Here is a 17,118-nt window from a genome sequence, read left to right as displayed (position 1 = left end):
ACTTAACTATTCATAGTAACAAAGATTTAAAAAAAAAAAAAAAAAGGGTGCCCAGATTTTTGTATGTCACTGTAGTACTGAGCAATTTCAGTATTTATCTTGTTCAAATACTTGCATTCAACTTAAAAATGGCTGAATATGTCAGGCAGCCTAAAACGTTTTAAATATATTTCTATTTTAATGTGGTTTTATTTAATTAGCAGAGAAAAGTTAATAATTTTTTGCTGTTGAGAATTCTTTATTTTTTTAAACTGAAGTATTTATTTTTTGTTTCCACCGCTGAGTCATCTTTCTCACTGACTTCTTAACAGTCTCAGTCTCATCTCTGTGTTTTGATACAAAATCCAGTGCCTTGTTAAATGTTTTATTTTGTGCAGGTGGCATTTGGATTGGGTAAAGTACAGAGCAGTGGTTGTTGTGTTGCTTCTTTCCTCAGCCTTGTTTTCTTCTTTTTTCTAACCATTTCTGATTCTTCTCTGCCATATCCTTTTCTGTTTTTTTTTTTCCTATTTTCTTTTTTTTGTTTGTTTTCTTCATTTTTTCCTTTACATTCATCAATGTGTTTATTTTAGACCACCAAGTTTTTATTTATGTCAATAACTGCAGGACAGCTCCCTCCCGATGTCGAGCGGCAGTGAGCATAAAGTCTCCCAACTCCATCTTCCTAATGGACCTTTTCATTCAGCGCAACACCAGCCCCTCACCTACTCATCTCCTGCACAAAAAGACAGGTGAGAGTCAGCCACCGTTTAAGTGATGGCTGGCAATCGACAGCTAATTGGTTGCAGAGTTAATTGATGTGTCTTCATCAGCTGCTTTCAAAGCAGACTCCATCCTAATTTATTTTTATATGAAAGTAATAAAGATTTGTCTTTTGGTGTTTATTTTTTGCACAAGTGTACATTTTTCATTAGGTTAAAGTACACCCTGTTTTAACATCTTATAACAAACATTTTAATACAAGTTACACCATACCTGTAAGTAGTGGCCCTAAGCTAATTTAAACTGCAGTTTACTAGATGTTTACTTTCTGGTCCTTCCATGATATTGTAGTGGGAATTAGGCCTGGATCCTTGTATAGCTACTGCTGAACACAAAACTTTTTCTTAAACCATTTTTGATTGTGTTTTGTTGACCATTTCTTGGTGCAAATGAGCCAGCTGCATTTTCAGTGGTTTGAACAAAAATAAGGTAAAAGTACAGTATTTTTGTACAATGTTTGCAGCAGGGGTGTCAAACTCCAGTCCTGGAGGGCCGCAGTGGCTGCAGGTTTCCATTCTAACCATCTTCTTAATTAGTGACCAGTTCTTTCTGCTAATTACTACTTTTAATTAACTTGACTCAGGCCCTTTAGTTGTTTCTTTTTCTTAATTAGCAGCCAAACAATAATGAGACACAAAACAAGCCACCACATCACACAATATCTGAAAATAAAGAAGGGTGAAGGTCTTAGTAAAGTTGATCTCTCAACTCACCAAAACACTTTGACGATGTTCTTATGAAAAACGGAAAATCAACAGTTTTGGAAATGTTAGCTGTGGCAGAACGAGAGCAACAACAAGTCATGGAATTAAATAACGAGTTTAATTAACAGCAAGAATTGGCTTCTCATTAAGAAACTGGTTGGAGTTCGAAGCCCCAGTTTAGCTGGTTATCTGTTGGCTCGTTTCACGACTCATTTCTGTTTGGCTGCATTTTAATGAGGAAACAAATCAATTCAGAGGGCTGAATCCTTCTAACAGGGCTATTAAAATGTGAATTAGCAGTGAAAACTGGTCACTGATTAGGAGAAGGGTTAGAATGAAAACCTGCACCCACTGCGGCCCTCGAAGCCTGGAGTTCGACACCCATGGTTTACAGTCTAATAAGTTAGTGAAAATAACACATTTGAATAGGAATGGAGCCAGATTAAGTAAAACAAATTCTCCAAGAGTCTTGCACCATGGGTGGGTGTTAATATGTTGGATATTTCAAAATAATTTTCTGACAAAATAAGGGACTGGTACCCATTTCTAACTGTAAAACGGGTCAAATTTTGCAGTGAACCATTTTCTGTCATTAAACCCGTTGTAACGTAGACTTTCAGCTTTTTCAAGGACATTGATTTTAAACTTTTTTTAATCTCTCTGTTATATGAGACTGGGTACCTTTGAGCGCCAAAGAGGCTGCCATTAAAGGGATACATGGAAGAGAACTCTGTTTAGCAGAAACTACACCTTCCCTTAAATCTGTGACTCTGGCACACTTTGTTGGACAATGTCCACTTTGCAATAGCTTATGTACAGTGAATGTGTTACTTTTTCACTCCCTCAAATTACGTTTTTGAATAACTTGCACACCTAATGTGAAAGAAAATTGGCAGATTGTTCTCATTTTATCTCTGATTTTGCTGTGTATAGAGTAAAGAACAAACACTGAAAAATCTAGCGGATTCACTAGAGAAAATTAGAAAGTAGCAAATAAGTTATAATGAACAATGTGTACCATGTAGTTCTCATTGGTTAATATTAAAAACAAAAGAAAGACAGGTAATGGAACTTGCATAGTGTTGGCTATCAAGGAAAGCTGAAACTACATAAGTTTTTAAGTTTTTTTTTGTTTATATATCCACATATGTCATGCTTACTGCTTTACACTAATATACTTTGCCCTTTACATCCACTTTAACGGAGTTTAGTTTATTTTATTGGCACCTTTATACTACAGGGCATCAACTGTTATAGTACATTATCGTTGACAATTTGATAAATGTAATAAATATTATAAACCTGTGCCTGATGTTTGTATTTCTCCTTGTCTTTTTTTCCTTCTCTTAATTTTCCTAGGGGTGTCCCATTTCATTCTTCCAAGTCTCCAACAACATGTGAATTAAGATTAGATTGTCCATCTTTTTGTAAAAGCCCCAAAAAGTCACTTCTCCCCTTAATTTCTGATTCCCTGAACTTAAAACAGCTGCCTTTCTCTCAGCTGGAGATTAATGGATCCTCTAGCTTAGTCTCTAGAAGCACCAGACTGTCTGGCTCAGACTCATCAGCGGAGCACATAAAACCATTAGGTACTGACCTAACTGATGCCTCTGAGCCAAAATGCAGTGATCATTACAAAAGAAAAAAGAAAAAACATAAACGGGGAAAAAAGGGCCAAGAGTATTGTTTAAAAGAATCACATTGTGCGGCAGGGAACTATGGAGATGAGTCTGGAGAAGTTCTACACACAGTGAAAAAGAAAAAAAGGAAGCGAAAGCATGAGGATGAGGAATCAGAGGTGGGAGAAAATCGAAAGACCAGTGTGCTTTCTCATCTGGAGCAAGAGAGCCACAGGGGTCAAATGGAGACATGCAGCACTTCCACTGGGGGTGACCATTCAAAGCTAAGCCCTAGTTTGGATACTGTCTTGAACAATCCCATAAGCAAGAAACACAAAAAGAAACACAAGAAGAAATCTAGGAAGAAGCATGAAGACACACCTGTATGCAACACTGACAGTCAACCAGAACTGGAAAGGTAGTCTGCTTCATTTAAAAGCATTCTCTGTCTTTCTTTGTGCTTTATTGTAACTTTCACTTAGACAAATTTCAGCTTTATTTGATAGCACAGGATAACAGAAGGGCTTGTCATTTCACTCTGTTCAAACTATTGGCACTTACCCAAAATGAGACAGAGGCACACAAATATAGTAAGAATGTTAGGCAGTGGTGTTAACACCAGTTTCATCCCATCCATTTCAATCTCGTTAAGGTGTCTTATCTGTCAAGATGTTTGGGGCAGTGTAGAGGGCCAGATTGCTGTCATCTACTAACCAATTCATTTTATTCATACGCCAGAGTGAATCTAGCAAGCCTGGTATATTACTGTTATGTGTTGCATCGGTGAGTAAAGTTTTGAAAGGGTTTTCTTTGTATTTTAGTTTTCTTGGAAATGACTCTCGTAAGGTAAAGAAAAGAAAGAAAAAGAAAAAAAAATGTCGAGAAAGGGAAGAAGGGATTAACCATGGGCAAAAAAGAAAGCAGGATGATGAAGATGATCCTCTTGAAGCCATTCCTGTCTGTGAAAGAAACACCAAAGACTCCAGTCACGGTAGGGTGTCATTTTACACACATTCTTCAGCTGTATTTCTTTGTTTGGAAGCTGAATGTTTTTAAGTTTAATATCCATCCATCCATTATCCAACCCACTATATATCCTAACTACAGGGTCACGGGGGTCTGCTGGAGCCAACACAGGGCGCAAGGCAGGAAACCAACCCCGGGCAGGGCGCGCGCACACGCACACACTTGGGACAATTTAGGATCACCAATGCACCTAACCTACATGTCTTTGTACTATGGTAGGAAACCCACGCAGGCACAAGGAGAACATGCAAACTCCACGCTGGGAGGACCCGGGAAGTGAACCCGGGTCTCCTAACTGCGAGGCAGCAGCGCTACCCGCTGCGCCACCGTGCCACCCTTAAGTTTAATATGCAACATTTAATAATAGTAATTCTTTGCATTTATATAGTGCTTTTCACACTACTCAAAGCGCTCAGCAATTGCAGGTTAAGGGCCTTGCTCAAGGGCCCAACAGAGCAGAGTCCCTTTTGGCATTTATGGGATTCGAACCGGCAACCATCCAATTGCCAGTGCAGATCCCTAGCCTCATAAGAACATGCTAGAATTAATTGCATGTGCTCATGTGGGAAGATCTCAACCACAGAAACACTAAGTACTGTAATGTGCACCTGAAGTACAGTCCAGTAGCTGATGAGTTATCACTTTTGTACCCACCATAAACATTGATACCTATTTACAAGACACTATAGTATAATTTATTTTCTTCTTTTAAATATTAACTCAGGTTAGATTCACTTTTCAACATAAAATACCCATTTTCGGCATGAGGAAAGAAAATCTTTATTTTTCAGAATTCATTCTTCTCATATTGGTATTATAGGCTGCACGTCCTTATTGGTTGCCAATAGATTAGTTAGAGGCTTAAAAAATTTGTTTACTTGTTAAAGTGCAAACCAAATGTCACGATTTTAACAGATTAATCAAGAATTATTACTCCTTAGTTAATGATTTAGTCCAGGTAAAGTGATTTTAAAACACAGTCTGTTTACTTTTGCAGCAGCAGTGTTTAATTGGGACAGCCAAGTCCGTGATGGGTACCATCGCAATGCAAACCTTCCCAATCCAGAGAAGTCAAATTCAGAGAGTTTGACATCCAGTCTAGCATGGGATGGCAAAAAAGATTTGAACGTTGTGAATGAACTTTGCAGACATTCCATGGACACTGCTTATGGCACCCAAGGTAGAGTAATTTAATATCTTATTGTTTGTTGCATAATTTTGACCACACATTATACTCTTTAATGTTGCTCTTTATTAAAGTTACTGCTGGTTATTATTATTCTTATTTATTAATATTAACAGTTTAGGTTGTGAATGTTGCAGCACTTTGTATCAATGTACTTTTTTCGCTGTTCCCATTACCAGTAGGGTGAAAAGGGGGTGGGGGGTGAGGAAAACTGTTTCTGAAATATTTGTAGAAGAAATTATATCTGAAGGTGTTTTTTTGGCAATATTTCATTTAAATTGTAAATTGTGGGAGACGGCTAACAAATACCTGTACTCCTCATAAGTCATGGAGGTTTGTAATTAGTGTTTCAAGTCCAGATTTTTTTTTTTTTTTGGAAAAGCGGTTCTACTCCACGTTCTTTGTCTTGACCGTGGTTTTCAGCACATGACTATTGGGCTTCTCCTGTATACAGTCATGAGGAAAAAGTAATTACACCACATTAAATATTTTTCTTTTCAACATATGTGAGCATATCAAGATTTGATCTTCATTCAAACAGTATCTTTATGTAAAGGCGATGTAATTGGAATTAAAAACAACAATGAAAATTTGGCTTTGCAATAATTTGTTAAATGAGAATAGATATGCCATTCCATCTGTGGAAAAAATAAATACACCATATGGCTATATTAGATAGTTCTAACCCTTAGCAGAAACCACCTCAAGTCGGCCTTTCCTATAAATGTTTGCTAGTCTCTCACATCGACAGGGAGAAATTTTCTTTTTCTCCTCCATGAAGAATTCTGGGTGTCTTGTGTGTTCAGGCCATTTTAGTTGCCTGCACAGCTTCTCAATGGTATTCAGATCTTGGACATTCCAAAACTCTCCGTTTCTTTGTTTTCAGGCATTCCTTGTGGATTTACTGGTATGTTTAGGGTCATGGTCTCATTGCAGGGTCCAGTTTTGGTTGAACTTCAATCTTCTGACAGATGGTCTCACATTATCCTCAAGCACATTGTGGTACAATTAAGAATTCTTGGTGGATTCTATGATGTTGAGCTCCCCAGGTCCTGATGCAACAAAGCAACCCAAACCAGAACATTTCTACCACTGTGCTTTACAGCCGTTATCAGGTCCTTCTGGTAAAATACTGTCTTTGGTTTACAACAAGCATGTCTTCTGGTACTGTGGCCAGTTAACTCTTGTCATTGCGTCATTGGACCAGAGCACATTGTTGCAGAAGTGCTGTTCATTAACAAATTTTAGTCTGACCCTGATATTCGTTCTGGACAGCAAAGGTTTCATTCTGATATTCCACTACTGTCCTGTACCTCTAGTGCCAGCTTGTAGGACAAGCTATAAGCACATTGCCCCTGCACCCCCCACCCCACGTCTCTCATACACCTTTTCCACATCCATTATTTTTTTTTTTTCAACCTGCTTAATCCTGTTCAAGATCACAGGATTGTGTAAAAACCAAATGAATGCCTTTGTATATAAATGGCCCTTAACTCCTTTGTAGTAATTGGTTAAAAACTGTTGTAAAATTCTGGACCTATCTAAAGTTTTTTTTTGTTGTCCTCCCCACTTTGAGAAGCTGGAAATGTGACGAGGGATAGAGTCCTGTAAAAGATATCTTTTGTTACAGTTTTTTTTTTTTTTAAATTCCACCAGTAGAGGGTGCCTGAGACTTCCCATAATATGAATCTGTCGATAAGCTGCATTTCTAACAACATGCAGAGCAAGCAAGAGTAGATGTTGTTGTTCTGCAGAATACTCTGGTTTTGGTCAGATATTACACTGATGAAAGGGAAACTCCAGAAATACTAATACATATTAAATATAACTTTAAAAAGTAACTTTTAAATAGAAATTTGATGAACTAGTCGATAGGGGGGCTTGTGTGATGTGTACATCCTTTTAAGATAACAGGATGTAAATACACCTCTCATACTGTACATTTTCTATTTAAGGATTTATTTTTCAAATAATGCATTAAAATGTTTTATAATACAGTATGTGTAATGTTAAACTTTCAGAAATATCACACTGTATTGCTTGCATACATTTTTGTTCATAAAATAGATTTCACAATGTAATAATGATGGATATATAATAACTTATGGAATTGCACATGGTACTTCAACCTGTATAGACATTCATGCAGAAAGAAGAGTCCTCAACAGGAGCAACAGCTTCACGTGAGCTGTGGAAGGGTTGTGCTTCTCTTTTTTCCCACCACCCGATTACTGACACATTATACAGTGAAACATGAAAGTTGTATTTTATGAAGAACTGTATCATGATTTAAGCAAGAACCATGACCTATCATGTAGTGTAAGAGACTGTAAGAGTGAATTAAATGATTTTCTGCATATTGTTTTCATGCTTTTTAATCATTCTAATTTATTTTTGAAGGGTCTAAGTGACAAACAGTTACCTGAAAAGTGTGGGAGACTTGTTGAGTGCTCATACTTGCTTTGTGCCATCTGATTATTTCTGGAAGTGTAAAGGGCATGATTATTGGACATGCCTGCCACCTCTTATGTCATTTTCAAGGCTTGTGCATCATTTGTGCAGTGTTGGTTATATATGAAAAAATTGCCTTGGGCCGTTCTATTGTATTGTCATCCAGAAGAGTTGGTTCTCGCAAGGCCAGATCTATTCTTTATCCTTTCAATATAAAGCAGTGTCTTAAATAACATTATCGTTTCTGTGAAGGGGTTACACCACTTTAAATTAAGCACTTCTGACGGTTTCTGTATTTCTATATAAATATATTTTTAATAATGAGCATTGTAGTTGAAGTTTCAGTTTTAGAAAATGTACAAAATGAACTGCAGTTAAGATAAATCCTGTAATCTTCTTTTTGATTGATAATGCCATTATAAAATCTCTATCCTGTGTAGAATTTCATAATTTTCATTTTTCTCCAGTTCTTACCTGGGAGGGGGAAGTCTCAGCTGTTAGTCAAGATGCTATCGAAGATTCTGCAATTGCCAGGAAAAATACTGTAATTGATGCCTGGGATGAGGAATTTGATACTGGAACAGTACGTTATTTTCTATTACTTGGGTTCATTTTATACTTTTGTACTCTAAAAGTAAAGTAAAAGTTTTATAGTATAGTGTCTCCAAAGTATAATAAATAAAAACTACAGAATATCATTGAAAGATTCCATACATGAATAAGTGATTATTGTTCTGCTTGAATGCTTCAACAGGTGAAAAAGGTAAAAAAATTCAAGAGGGAGAAAAGAAGACACCATAATGTTTTCCAGAATTTTCAAAATCGGCGTAATTTCTGGTTAGCAAGTCATCCTGGTAAATTTCCCAGTTTTGGCTATCGATACTGACTGTAGTGTGTTCAGGTAAGAAATTCCTAACTGCAAAATTGTATGAGTTTTTAGGACTATTTTTTATTTTATTTTTAAATTTAGATTTTTCATGTATTTGGCTCTAATTTCAGTATAGTCATTTTCATGAAGCTACACAGAAGTTTATGGTCATAAATAGCTTCCTTAATGATAGACCCGAACATTACTCGAGCTGTGAAAACCGTGCTAAAAGCGTTCGCACCGAATGTCACTCGGGCAACTGTACAGGTGCATGTTCTATAGAACTGAGAATCACTCGCGCTGTAAAAGTGCTGCCATTCTTTGGAGGAATGATGTCTGAGAGTTGGTTTTCACTAATTATTAAATCTGCACTTTAGCAACAATGAAGACTTTAATGAGAATACCCATCCAGCACCCAAAATAAAGAAAATGTAGAAGATATACCAGGCGATTATAGTAAAATTTCGGAGTGTTTACATTCCGGACTGAGATGTCGGCATCGATGAAATTCTCATGACTTATAAGGGCAGACTGTCAGGGATGCAGAGCATCGCGTCAGAAAGAGCAAGATTTGGCATAAAGCTTTACCAGCTTTGTGAATCTAAAATGGGATACATTTGGAATTTGGTTCTGTACACAGAGCAAGGGACAATGTTTGATCCAAAATTCAATCCGTATGGCATTGCTACGTCATCTGTGCCGACTTTGACGGATGCTCTGCTGGATTAAGGTTGCGGTGTAACCTTGGACGATTTCATACTTTGCCAGAGCCATTTGACATCTTGCTTCACTGAAAGATTAATGCATATGGAACAGTGTGTCCTAACCATCGTGACATGCCTGAAGACATTAGCAGAGCTAAATTACAGCGAAGTGTGTTAGTAGCTTGGCAAAAGGGTAAAGTGCTTGCACAGAAATGGAAGGACAAAAAAGATGTTTGTCTTCTTAGCACTGTACGTAATGTACAGGCAAAAGGCAACACCAAGGGTACAAAGCCTCGTGCTGTGGTCGTCTACAATAGCATGATGGGCGGCGTGAATCAAAAATTGACTTTCTATCCCGTTATGCAGAGGAAACAAAAGAGAGATTTTGTCACCTGGTGGATTACTGCATTTGGAATGCGTTTGTGTTATACAAACAAAACTCTGGCAAAACTGTATCTCATGCAAACTTTATATGCCAGCATCTTATTGGTAGACATTTTATTGATTACATACCTTCAACAGAAAAAAAAAAACGAATCCAACCCATACCTGTGCAGTGTGCTCTTCAAAATCTGATAAATCTGGAAAGAAAAATCCAAAAAGAAACACTGTATTATTGTACCAACTATGACGTTGGATTGTGTCTTTCACTGTGCTTTGAGATTTACCACACAAAGGACTCATTTTGAGATTATGTACTGTTTTGGCATCATTAGATGGATAGATACTTTATTAATCCCAAGCGGAAATTCACATACTCCAGCAGCAGCATACTGATAAAAAACAATATTAAATTAAAGAGTGATAAAAATGCAGTTGTTGGAAGTCCGATGTACATAGGCTGAACGGACCAAAGAAAATATAGTCCCCTCCGGCGCTCCTGTGTTGCTGACCACAATGTCCGACCTGCAGTTCCCGAGACGCACATACTGAGGTCTGTCTGTAAGATAGTCCACAATCCATACCACCAGGTATGAATCTACTCCCATATCTGTCAGCTTGTCCCTAAGGAGCAGAGGTTGGATGGTGTTGAAGGTGCTAGAGAAGTCCAGAAACATAATTCTTACAGCACCACTGCCTCTATCCAAGTGGGAGAGGGATCAGTGTAGCATTTAGATGATGGCATCCTCCGCTCCCACCTTCTACTGGTATGCGAACTGCAGAGGGTCGAGGGCATGGCAGACCTGTTGTCTCAGGTGGTGAAGCAGCAGTTGCTCCATGGTCTTCATCACATGTGATGTCAGTGCGACAGGCTGGAAGTCATTCAGCTCACCAGGATGTGATACCTTTTGGGATTGGGGTGATGCAAGATGTTTTTCCAAAGCCTCAGGACTCTCCCCTGTTCCAGGCTCAGGTTGAAGATGCACTTTAGAGGACTCCCCAGTTCCAGCACACAGGCCTTCAGCAGTCATGGCGATGCTCCATCTGGACCTGCTGCTTTGCTAGCGCAAAGTCTCCTCAGCTTTCTGTTCACCTGGGCTGCTGTAATTGTGGGAGGGGATGTCTCTCCTATGCTGGTATCAGCAGAAGGATGGGTGGAGGGTGCAGTACTCTGAGGTGAGAGTGGGTTAGGGTGGTCAAACCTATTAAAGAAGTTGTTCATTTGGTTTGCTCTTTCCACGTCTCTTGCGATGGTGGCACACCGCTTCGAGCTGCAGCCAGTGATGATCTTCATCCCATCCCACATTTCCTTCAAGCTGTTATTCTGCAACTTCTGCCGCTCTGAGCTGGACTGAGTTCCTTTTGCATGCGCATGAGCTCATGCTGATCACCGCCTTTAAAAGCCCTTTTCTTCTGGTTCAAAAGGCCCTTGTTGTCACTTGTAATCCATGGCTGCTTGTTAGCATAACAGCATACTGTTCTTACTGGAACTACAATGTCCATACAGAAGTTGATGTAGTCAGTAGTGCAGTCAACAATCTCCTCAATGTTCTCACTATGTGACCCCTGCAGGATATCCCAGTCCGTAGTTCCAAAGCCGTCTCTCAGAGCCTGCTCTGCCTCAGGGGACCACTTCCTGAATGAGCGTGTGGTTGTAGGTAGCTCCCTCACTCTTGGTTTTCTAGTGAGGCTGAAGCAGAACCAGGTTATTATCTGCTTTCCCAAGCGCAGGCAGCGGGGTGGCACTATATGCGTCTTTAACGCTTGCATACAGTAGGTCAATAGTCCTATTTCCCCTGGTGTTACAATCCACATACTGGGAAAAGGCAGGTAATGTTTTGTCCAGCGTCACATGGTTAAAGTCTCCAGAAATTAGCACAAGCGCCTCAGGGTGCTGCATTTGTAACTTAGCAACAGCGGAATGGATGATGTCACCCGCTATCTCCACGTCTGCCTGAGGAGGGATGTATACAATAACAACAATGACGTGTCCAAACTCTCTGAGCAAGTAATAGGGACGCAGACTTATGGCCAACAGTTCGATGTCCCTGCAGCAAGTGGAGATTTTGAGGTTTACATGTCCAGAGTTCCACCACCTTGTGACATTCGGAGCGAGTCCTCCTCCTTCCCGCAGGTATTTGCGTCTCTGTCTGCTCTAACTGTGCTAAAACCGGGTAGCTCCACATTAGCATCTGTGATGGTAGTTGTTAGCCACGTTTCACAAAAACACAACAAACTGCATTCTCTGTAGGTCCTGACATTTTTCACCAGCGCGGCCATTAGTGGTGGTATTATTGTTCTTATTGTTTTTGTTATTATTGTTCATTTCATATTATTATATGTATCATAGCAATCCTTATAATTCCTTAGATGGTAAGAAAGCATGTTCCATTTGTTTGGAAGATCAGTGTTTACTTTCTCTGCCTTTTTATTTTCTTACAGGCAATAAAAATGACACAGGAAATTGTCTAAAGAAGAATGTCCCAGCATTTCATTTTAGTAGAAAGGAAATTGGCCAGGAAAACAGAGACCTTATTCAGAGCTTCTAAGACCCATTCAATGATGCCAAGGTGTACTGCCAGTGTATGAAAATGTTTATAAGTTTGGGCTCAAAAAGGAAAGTTAATTTAAAAATGGGAGTGGCATATTTTTAATTTTATTGTTAATGTATGTTTTGTTTGTTAAAAAATATTCACACTAACTCTCATTGACAGATGTAATCTTAGTGGCAATTTGTTGAGGCTGGGCAAACATCTCGGCATGGATATTGGGGTTATGCATTCTGTGCTCCCTTCTGGAAAGTTCGCTTTAAATGGGGAAAAAAAATCACTGCCATATGGCCTAATGTCCTTCTATAATATACATGGCAATATCTAATTCCCACATGTGGAGAGGTCAAATTTGTAAGATATTTGTCTGTTTTTAATGTTTTTAAAAAATATCTTTGTTTTTATTTTTTATTTTCCTTTAATCATTTAGATGGAATAGGAAAGGAAACTTCAGTAGTTTAACCAACTGTCATCCCTCTTTACAAAGAGATTTTTCTACATGTTAAACAAAAAGAAATAACATTTTCACTTAGCAGCATCTTGGTCACCATAAAGCAGTATGTTTCATCGTTGTGTTCCATAAATCACTAAACATGTTTGGGCTGTCTTTAAAGTGCGAAGTTGCTGAGGTAAAGAGTATAAGCCTAGAATAATGAGAGACATTTTAAAGGTAAGGAGGTCTGCGTGTAATTGAACTGCTTGGATTCGCAATGTTGATTTAAGGCCATCCATGAATTGCTAGACAGAAGACTGAACTAAACACATGCTGCTACGTGACCTGCCTGCTGGAAATTGGCCTTGATCATATCTAATCTTATTTACTATTTTTTAAACAGCTGAAAAGGGCACTTGTAAACTCAGGTAATTTATTAATTCTGAAAAGTGTATTTTTTAAGGTCAGATCTCGGAATCCGTTATCATTTTTAATTTACTCCGAGACCAAACCAGCTTTTTGATGCGTTTTCCCTAGCTATTGCTAGAGAAAAATAACCAAATGCTAAGATGCGTATTTTAAGCAAACACCGTTTTTGTGACTGAACAAAAGGAGTAGTTCTGAAAAGTAGTTTTGCAGTAAACAGTATGGCAGTTGTGATCATCCATGTGTATTCCGTGCTGAAATAACTACGTTTTGTTGTTTTCCTTTGGCTTTCCATCTTCTTATGAATTCATTTTTTTTTTTTTTACATTTTTGTTTAAAATTTAATTTACTGTCCAGTCCTTGTTTTAAATGAGGTTAACACTCTCAGGAGACTGAAACCAAGAATGAATTGGAGCAAAAGTAACCATTGCGGTTGTTAAGAAGGGCAGTTCTGCATGAAGCGAGTTTAAAATTCTGACTTTATTGACAGATAAAGAAGCTGCTGCAGCAAAACATTGTGATAGACAATAGGGCCTCAACGGCTAGAATGCGTACCCTCACGATGTGCACTTTATTTACCAGAAAAATAACATGTTTCAGTATTGCATGTTTGTATTTCAAACTGTTAGCTTATAGCAAGTGTGTTTAAGGTAACATTTAAGTGTTGGCATTTCGTAATAACTTATCATTCCCTCTGATTTCCCATATCCATCACATTTTCATTATTCTTTACTAATGGTACATATTGTTCAGTATGTTCCAATGGTTCATTTTAGGAGCTGATTTGGTTTCTCAACTGAATATTTCATGTAACCGTCTTTGCCTTAATCCTTGTTTAAATCAAATTTGATCCCTAAAGTCAATTGAGTTTTGTTTTTTTTTTTAACATTGTGCTTTTTAATCAGATTGGTTCTAGACTCCCAGCTAATATAAACATTTTTATACACCTGAAGTTTTGACTTGCACTTTTGACCGTGTCTGTCGCAGTTAGCCCTCTGCCACACTTTCCCGAAGCAGTGCGTATCCTCAGTTGTTGTTATGATAGTGTTGTTCCCCACACCCTCTCCTAAATGATTCAAAAAATGTGCTCTTTTTTCAGATGCCTCGGCTAGTTTGCTTTGATTATAAGGGAAATGTTTCTGAATGGATCTGAAAATAAATACAATGGAGTTTGCCACCCTAGCTGAAAAGGCAAGAGAAAGTTAAAAATAGGAACACACCTCACACCTTCTTTCTATGCAATGTCAGTGAAAGACCATTAAACTGTTTTCCACTATAGGACATTAAGGGGCTTTTGATGATTCCATGATTATTGTGTTAATATTTATATTAATCAATTTTTTGAATGATTTGTATTTACTTGGGAAGAAAAAGAATCCTACTAAGTGTAGCCACATACTGTGCCAGTGAACATTGGCTGTCCCTCATATTTCTATTAATTTTATTACATTTTTAGAATGTATAGAATTGTAAAGAGGTCAGCATTTGAAGGGAATCTACATCTTTTAAACGGATTCTTTTCTGATAAGAGAAAAAGTAAAGCTCATCCAGTTAAAAAACAAAATGTAAGCCTGTGCTTCCAAAATTTTCCAGTGCTTGTTGAAATGAATTTCTTGGATAATGTTTAATTGTAGAGTTATATTTTTAGAATGAACTTCTATTTGAGAGAATGCATTGTAGTAGCAGGTACAAATGGACCGTATCCTAGCATTCAGTGCTTAAGTTATAAGACATGCAATATGTTCGGTATAAATATGGTATTATATGATATATTTAAAAAAAAAAAAAAATTGAACAAAAGTATAGAAAATGTTATCATCACAGAAACCTTTGTGGGAGAATATATGACTGTGGAATGACATAAAATTAAGTCTGCTTTCGATTTCTTCCAGTGTTTAAAGTCATATCATATTTACATTTAAATTTATGTATTTTTGCATCATACTCTGTGGATACAGTTTATATAGAGACTTTAAAAGATGTCACATATATGTATATAATATGTAAATGAAGGTGCAATAAAGTCTTAATTTTGTGAAAAGGCTTTTTATTTTGCGTTGTTCATGTTGCACTTTGTACCAAAATGAAGTAAGCGCGAACAGTGTTAGTGTTTGAAAGTGCTGTGGCTAATTTTTAATATTAATAATATAGCACATAATGTACAGATCCCTTATCACAAGATGTTCAACAACTAATGAAAACCATGATCCAGAAGATAGCAATAATAAAAAATATCTCACATAAATGATCAAGCGGAATATACACATTAAAGCATTTTAGTAAGAAAATGTAAAATCTGGAAGAGACTCGTAATCTGGTAAACAGATTGCAGTTTCAGTCCAAAGCAAACGTTCAATTTTAATGTACTTCACAAGTCCAAGCTACAACTCACTGCATCACCAGCTGCGCTCAAAAGAGAACGTTTTTGTGATATAAAACAACGTTGTATTAAAAGATGGATTTTGTATTTCCGTCCATTTTCGTAACCTGCCTGCACAAGGCCGCGGATCACACGGAAACTCGAGCCTCTCCCAGCGATTGCTGAGCGCAAGGCAGGAACAACTCCTGGAGAGGGCGCGGGGTAGTCATGCATTTCAGAGTTTTGAAATAAAAACATTACAGAGAATTAAATTCCAGTGAAGGAGTTTTTTTAAACTGTGTAAAATTAGAGAACTAGTTTTAGCAGGGTGCTGCATTTTCATAATTAGGAAAACCAGAAGGCTAATTAAGCTACGTTTTTAGAAAGAGGAATCTGCTGATAAATTATAAAACTAGAACGAAACCCTGCAGACAGACAGAAGGTGAGTTCCAGCACCCTGAATTAGTTATTTTATATCGTGCCTTTTATAGAGTACCTTCATGATACTTAATAAAGTTAAGAATTCATCTGAACACATTTTGCTGCAGTGTTTGAATAAATTACCCGAAAAGCCATACTTAATTAGAAACAGAGAAACGTTTCGGAAATTAAAGTAAAATGTGCCCATATTTGTGTATTTAAGTATCAAACGTTCAAGAAAGTGTGTGTGAGAGACGTACATATATATATACTCAGCAAAAAAAAGAAACGTCCTCTGACTTTCAACTGTTTTTACTTTCAGTAAACTTAATGTGTAAATATTTGTATGAACACTAAAAGAGTCAACACCATAAGACATAAACTAAAAATGTTTCACAATGTGTCCCTGAATGAAGGGAGGCTCAAAATCAAAAGTACCAGTCAGTATGTGGTGTGGCCACCAGCTGCTTGAAGTACTGCAGTGCATCTCCTCCTCATGGACTGCACCAGATTTGTCCGTTCTTGCTGTGAGATGTTACCCCACTCTTCCACCAAGGCACCTGCAAGTTCCTGGACATTTCTGGGGGGAATGGCCCTAGCCCTCACCCTGCGATCCAACAGGTCCCAGACGTGCTCAATTCCTTCGACGATAAACACGAATCCGTCCATCACCCCTGGTGAGACAAAACCGTGACTCATCAGTGAAGAGCACTTTTTGCCACTCCTGTCTGGTCCAGCGAAGGTGGGTTTGTGCCCATAGGCGGCGTTGTTGCTGGTGATGTCTGGTAAGGACCTGCCTTACAACAGGCCTACAAGCCCTCAGTCCAGCCTCTCTCAGCCTATTGCGGACAGTCTGAGCACTGATGGAGGGATTGTGTGTTCCTGGTGTGACTCGGGCAGTTGTTGTGGCCATCCTGTACCTGTCACGCAGGTGTGATATTCGGATGTACCGATCCTGTTCAGGTGTTGTTACACGTGGTCTTCCACTGCGAGGATGATCAGCTGTCCTTCCTGTCTCCCTGTAGCGCTGTCTTAGGCGTCTCACAGTGCGGACATGGCAATTTATTGCCCTAGCCACATCAGCAGTCCTCATGCCTCCCTGCAGCAGGCCTAATGCACGTTCACGCAGATGAGCAGGGACCCTGGGCATCTTTCACAGTCGGTAGACAAGTCTCTTTAGTGTCCTGCGTTTTTAGAACTGTGACCTTAAATGCCTACTTTCTGTAAGCT

The 17,118-nt window shown here is 38.3% G+C and overlaps 1 protein-coding gene across 2 annotated transcripts in view; it reads left to right on the top strand.

Moving 5' to 3' along the window:
• Positions 1–15,150, top strand: part of usp36 (ubiquitin specific peptidase 36) — a 61,745-nt gene extending 46,595 nt beyond the window's left edge. For both annotated transcript variants that reach the window (XM_039740734.1, XM_039740733.1), the window contains exons 15-21: positions 607–731; positions 2,826–3,503; positions 3,907–4,076; positions 5,109–5,291; positions 8,216–8,331; positions 8,503–8,649; positions 12,144–15,150. In XM_039740734.1, the coding sequence (XP_039596668.1) occupies positions 607–731; positions 2,826–3,503; positions 3,907–4,076; positions 5,109–5,291; positions 8,216–8,331; positions 8,503–8,634 (1,404 nt within the window). In that variant the 3' untranslated portion in view covers positions 8,635–8,649; positions 12,144–15,150. The remainder of the gene's footprint in view (positions 1–606; positions 732–2,825; positions 3,504–3,906; positions 4,077–5,108; positions 5,292–8,215; positions 8,332–8,502; positions 8,650–12,143) is intronic.
• The last annotated feature ends 1,968 nt before the right edge of the window (positions 15,151–17,118 follow it).

The sequence above is a fragment of the Polypterus senegalus genome, chromosome 17 (assembly GCF_016835505.1).
Source record: "Polypterus senegalus isolate Bchr_013 chromosome 17, ASM1683550v1, whole genome shotgun sequence".
In the NCBI taxonomy this organism is placed as follows: domain Eukaryota; kingdom Metazoa; phylum Chordata; class Cladistia; order Polypteriformes; family Polypteridae; genus Polypterus; species Polypterus senegalus.
The sequence above is the reverse complement of the archived record's forward strand: the minus strand, read 5'-3'. Positions and strand labels throughout refer to the sequence as shown.